The sequence below is a fragment of the Bos mutus genome, chromosome 17, assembly GCF_027580195.1.
Source record: "Bos mutus isolate GX-2022 chromosome 17, NWIPB_WYAK_1.1, whole genome shotgun sequence".
In the NCBI taxonomy this organism is placed as follows: Eukaryota; Metazoa; Chordata; class Mammalia; order Artiodactyla; family Bovidae; genus Bos; species Bos mutus.
The window spans coordinates 43,808,001-43,814,000 of NC_091633.1; the positions used below are offsets into that span (position 1 = coordinate 43,808,001).

Consider the following 6,000-nt stretch of genomic DNA (forward strand, 5'->3'; position numbering starts at 1 on the left):
TGGAAGGAAAGTTAATGACCAACCTACATAGCATATTCAAAAGCAGAGACATTACTTTGCTAACAAAGGTCTGTCTAGTCAAGGCTATGGTTTTTCCAGTGGTCATGTATGGATGTGAGAGTTGGACTGTGAAGAAAGCTGAGTGCTGAAGAATTGATGCTTTTGAACTGTGGTGTTGGAGAAGACTCTTGAGAGTCCCTTGGACTGCAAGGAGATCCAACTAGTCCATTCTAAAGGAGATCAGTCCTGAGTGTTCATTGGAAGGATTGATGCTAAAGTTGAAACTCCAATACTTTGGCCACCTCATGCAAAGAGTTGACTCATTGGAAAAGACTGATGCTGGGAGGGATTGGGGGCAGGAGGAGAAGGGGACGGCAGAGGATGAGATGGCTGGATAGCATCACCGACTTGATGGATGTGAGTCTGAATGAACTCCGGGAGTTGATGATGGACAGGGAGGCCTGGCGTGCTGCAATTTATGGGGTCGCAAAGAGTCGGACACGACTGAGCGACTGAACTGAATGACCTGTGTGACATTTCATGCCAGAAAACAGGGAGGAAGATTGCAGGCAAAGATCAGCAGATTCTGATTTAAGGAGATGAAGCTGAGACTCAGTGCAAACCAAGTAAACTAGAATTGGCAGGACAAAGAATAGGAGAGAAAGCTGCACAGAGAACTCCATATATATGTAAGATCTGTGAAGGGTATGTCTTGTGTAAACAAAGTACTAACTTTGTATCTATTGAAGGAACTGAATTTACAGTTTAAAATCTTCCACAAGGAAAGCTCTAGGTTCAATTGTCTTCAGTAGTAAATTCTATCAAACATTTAAGGAAGAAATATCAATTCTACACAAACATCTTCCAGAAACCTGGAGAGGACAAATACTTTCTAAGTAATTCTGAGGCCAGCATATCTTGACACCAAACGAGACAAAGACATTAGGGGAAAATTTTTTTTTTTTTTTTATAAAGCATCACAGACATGAAAATTTTAAACATACATTTAAGATAATCAATGTTAAACGATATATTAAAAAGATAATACATTATGACCAAGAGGAGTTTATTCCAAAATGGCAAGTTTAACACTTGAAAAGTAATCTATATAAATCTCGCTATTAAAAAACTAAAATTGAAAAAAAAATCTGATCATCTCAAAAAATGTAGAAAAACCATTTGGAAAAAAATAATCCAATATTCATTCTCATTTAAAAAACTCTCAGAAAACTAGAATAGAAATTAGTATCCTCAACCTAGTAAGGACATCTATGAAAAAACTACAGCTAGTATCATATTTAATTTTGAAAAACAGATACTTTCTTCCTAAAATCAAGAACAATACAAGGATGTCTACTTCAACCACTTTGGCTCAACACTGTACTGGAGGTTTCAGTAAGTACAATAAGGTAAGAAAATGAAATGAAAGGCATTCAAAAGTGGAAAGGAAGAAGACAGTCTATTTACAGATGAAAAGACTGTCAGTGTAGAAAATCTGAAAGACTCTGTATTAAATCTGCTGCTGCTGCTGCTGCTAAGTCTCTTCAGTCGTGTCTGACTCTGTGCGACCCCAAAGATGGCAGCCCACCAGGCTCCCCTGTCCCTGGGATTCTCCAGGCAAGAACACTGGAGTGGGTTGCCATTTCCTTCTCCAATCTGCATTAAACCTACTGGAACTAATAAGTGAGTTTAGAAAGGTGACAGGGTAAAGTACACACGTACAAAGTATTTCCATACACTAGAAATGATAAATCAGAAATGGAAAGTAAACAAATAATAGTTTACAGTAGTATCAAAAGCAGCAATAGAGATAAATCTGACCAAATATGTGCAAAACCTATATACTAAAAACTATAAAATACCGCTGAAAAAAATTAAAGAAGAGATATCAGTTGAGAAATACTTTTTCATTAGTCAGAGAACTCAATATCATTAAGTGAATTCTACACAAATTAATCGAGAGAGTCATACAATGCCTATCAAAATCCCAGCATTCTTTTTTTTTTTTTTTTTGTAGAACAAGCTGATCCTAAAATGTATATAGAAGTGCAAAGGACCTATGACAGTCAAAACAACTGTGAAAAGAACAAATCTGAAAGGCCACACTGATTTAATATAGAACTGTAATAATCAAGACAGGATATTGGTTTCCAGATAGATCAATAGAACAGAACAGAAATGGATCTACAGAAATATGTTCCACTGACTTTTTAACAAAGATGCAAAGGTAATTTAATGGAGAAAGCATAGTCTTTACAATTGTGCATCCATATATAAAAAAAAGTGAACCTTGACCCTTGTCTCACACCTTGTACAAAATTTAACTCAAAATGCTTCATAGATTTGAGTATAAAAGTTCTAGAAGACTACATAGAAGAGAAGCTTTGCAGCCTTGAGTAAGGCAAAGATCTTTAGATGTGTGTGTGCACTCAGTCACTCAACTGTAACCAACTCCTTGCAACTCCATGGACCATAGTCCACCAGGCCCCTCTGTCCAGGGAATTTTCCAGGCAAGAATACTGGAGTGGGTTGCCATTTCCTACTCCAGATGATCTTCCCTACTCCAGGGATTGAACTCACATCTCTTGCATATGCTGCTCTGGCAGGTGGATTCTTTACCACTGTGTCACCTGGGAAGCCCAAGTTTTTATATATGACACATCCATTAAAGAACAAATTGATGAGCTGAACTTCACAGAAATTAAAAACTTCTGCTCGATGAAAGACACTCTTAGGAGAATGAGAAAAAAAAAAAAAGACTCCATCCCCACTGGTGAATAAACTCTTCACTCCTTAGCTTGATATACATGTCCCTCTTTGAACAGGTCCCTAAGGACTATCAGACCCGCCTTCTTAGATGGAGGTGGAAGAATGCTGCTGCTGCTGCTGCTGCTAAGTCTCTTCAGTCGTGTCCGACTCTGTGCGACCCCATAGACGGCAGCCCACCAGGCTCCCCTGTCCCTGGGATTCTCCAGGCAAGAACACTGGAGTGGGCTGCCATTTCCTTCTCCAGTGCATAAAAGTAAAAAGTGAAAGTGAAGTCGCTCAATCGTGTCCGACTCTTAGCGACCCCACCGACTGCAGCCCACCAGCGTCCTCCGTCCATGGGATTTTCCAGGTGGAAGAATGGTGTACTGCAAATATGCTGTAACAAATTAAATGAGGCTCAAAATCAATAGAAGTCAATGAAGAGAAGGTCAGAGGTAGGTGGGAGAAGGGTAAGCTTTCTGTATTTACCTGAGCTGGTGTTTAGCTAATCAACTAATCTGGTCACTCACCAATTATAACTGGCATACGAGGTCTAAAGGAAAAAGGGGAGATTCATAGACATCCGACACTCATTTTCATCTCTTCCTACAAACCTTGCTATTCCATGCTCCAATTTCCTGAATAAGGAGTTACTTCAAAACTCCGAGCCTTTGCTTCTTTTGGTCCCTCTGAAAATTCCCTTCTTCCACGCACTTCTCTTCTGGCGAACTACCATTCATTTTTCAAGAAATAATTTACCATGGCTTCTATCGTTCTCTCTGGTATTTGGACTTCAGTTTTATTTAAGAATTCTGGCTGGTGCATTCCTCTAAAACATAGTTTATGAGTGTCTCAGGAACTCTCCCATCCCAACCAAACTTCTCTCCACCAATTCTTGTCCCACACCACTCAGACGATGGTGAGCTAGTCCTCTTTATGGGCTGAAGGATATTCCCACATCAAACCTAAGAAACAATTATAATGTTATAGTGTCATATGTCATTAATGATTTTAGATAATATAAAGTGCGCACCTAAAATGTGCTAGACACCATGCTAAGTGCTTTATTTGCATCATCTCATTTAACCTTCAAAACACCACCATGTGCTATTACACCCATTTGACAATAAATTTGAGGCACAGAGAAGCTCAGTAACCTGCCCAAGGTCAAAAAACATACAAAAGAGACAGAGCTAACACAGAGCCTAGACAGACTGAATCCAGAGGCTGAGTTCTCAACCACTGGCCTATGGCGTTTCCAAAATGTAATGTACCATTTCCTCCCCTCCCTCCCCCATTTTCCCTGCTGCTCAAGCAAGCCAAAAACCTTAAGTTGCCCTATACCGCTTTCTTCCAAATCCTTTCATCTCCAATCTCACTATACCTACCTTAGCTCACTTCTTACCTGGATAATAACAACAATCACCTGACTGCACTTGCTGTAATGCATGTTCCTCATAACAGCCAGCTGGGTTTTTCAAATAAACCACAAACTGATCCAGTTATTCTCAATTGGATTCCTTTCAGTGATTTCTATAACCTGTGCAATGATTCCAACTCCTGAAAACACAGCAGAAAGGCCCTTTGCCATCTGGCCAAATTCTTCCCTTTCAGCTCTACTTGCCATTTCCCTGTATACATCAAATTTCATTCAAACCAACCTTCTTCAAAGTTTTTAACAAAACATTCCTAATCCCTCCAATGTTGTAAATATTGTCCTCAACCACACAGTTCTTTATCTAGTAAATTTATATTTTACTTCAAGTTTCGGCCCAAATAGTACCTTCCTTAACCACAGTAAATTATAACCCTGTAATAGTTAATATTTGTTAGCACTATGTCAGATACTATTCTAAATCCTAGACATATTTTAAAGGCCGTTTAATCATTAGACCAACCCTGTAAGAAACCTGAGGCAAAAGAGTTGACAGTTGCTGTTACTTCAATGTATTTATAGAAATCATATACTTCCCTCCTCAAATTAAATTACTGGAGGGTAGAACAGTCCTCCTTATCTTCATAGCAGCTATGCTTGTCTAGTGCCTGGCACATAATAGAAACAGGTGGGGCTCAATAAATATCTTTTGGACGAATGGCCGGAGCTGTGCCTCCAGGTTCTAACTGCAGACTTAGAAACTCTTCCTGGCAATTAGCCCTCTTATTCCTCCAGAGCATGTGAGGAGCATAACAAACGTGCATCTAGCAGAGTCCCTCGTAGGCTTAAGTATTTTCCAAACGCTTCTGCTTAATGCATGCGTATCCTCATATATACCATCAAGCTTTTTCTGCAGCTTAACTTCTTTTAAGTTTTTACAAATTACCACGTACCCAACAGGCATTCAGATAGTATTAGTCAACGATGACAACATTAAACATTACATATGAGAATTCTCAATAAAGGAATGTGGAGCTTACTTTGATCTCGCAGAAAGTCGATTTCTGTGGCCATTTGGATGCAATTTGTTTGGAGCTTTCACTACCTTTACTTTTCTCAAAAAGACACAAAGCTCGCAATGCGGGAAAGCAAAACTAAGGTAAACCTCCGGAGGTTGTCCAGCACTCGAGCGGTGTGATCTGCATCCTACTCACGCGGCGTCAACAGCCCAGCCGCGCCTCCTTCTCCCGAGTCCCAGCACAGTCCCTCGCTCACGCGAGACACCAAATTTCAGGTTTGTTGCGGACCCGCCAAGTGAATTGTTCACGTTCACCCGAATCCCAGCCAAGTAGGACCAGGGACGCGGCTGGATATATTGGACGTCCCACGGGCCACTCGGGGTCGTGTCGGGCCACTCAGGAGAGCGCCAAGAGAGCCAGCAGGCAGCCGGGCGGCGGCATTCTTGGAGGGGCAGGGAGCGACGCCTGGACGACCGAGAAGCCCGGGGCCAGCAGCGGAAGTCCACTCGGCCCGCCCTGCGACTTTGAAACCGGTGCCCCAGACCGCTCCTTGGAGACGGTGACGCCGCCTGCGTCATCACGCGGGCGTCAGCGCCTACGTCATCGCGCTCCCTGGCGTTCTCTCACATTATTGGCTGTTTTTTCAGCGACGGGCGGGGCTGTGGGAACCTGGATGACAGCGGACTGAGCCACCTGTGTGGCGGCGGATGCGCTGGTGGGCCTGTCTTCGGAGGGTGGGCGTCACCGAGTGTTTCTTTTTTCCTTTGTATTCCCTCAAAAAGAAAAAAATGTAAACATAGGTAGGTTATTAAATACATATTTTAAGTGCTCCAGTATCTTTGTTGCCAAGCACTTTTG

General features: G+C 41.7%; 1 protein-coding gene across 2 annotated transcripts in view; it reads right to left on the minus strand.

The window, feature by feature from the left end:
• The window catches only part of SCLT1 (sodium channel and clathrin linker 1), a 226,186-nt gene extending 220,490 nt beyond the window's left edge, over positions 1-5,696 (minus strand). For both annotated transcript variants that reach the window (XM_070386529.1, XM_070386528.1), the window contains exon 1: positions 5,164-5,696. In XM_070386529.1, coding sequence (XP_070242630.1) covers positions 5,164-5,197 — 34 coding nt within the window. In that variant the 5' untranslated portion in view covers positions 5,198-5,696. The remainder of the gene's footprint in view (positions 1-5,163) is intronic.
• Between the last annotated feature and the right edge of the window lie 304 nt (positions 5,697-6,000).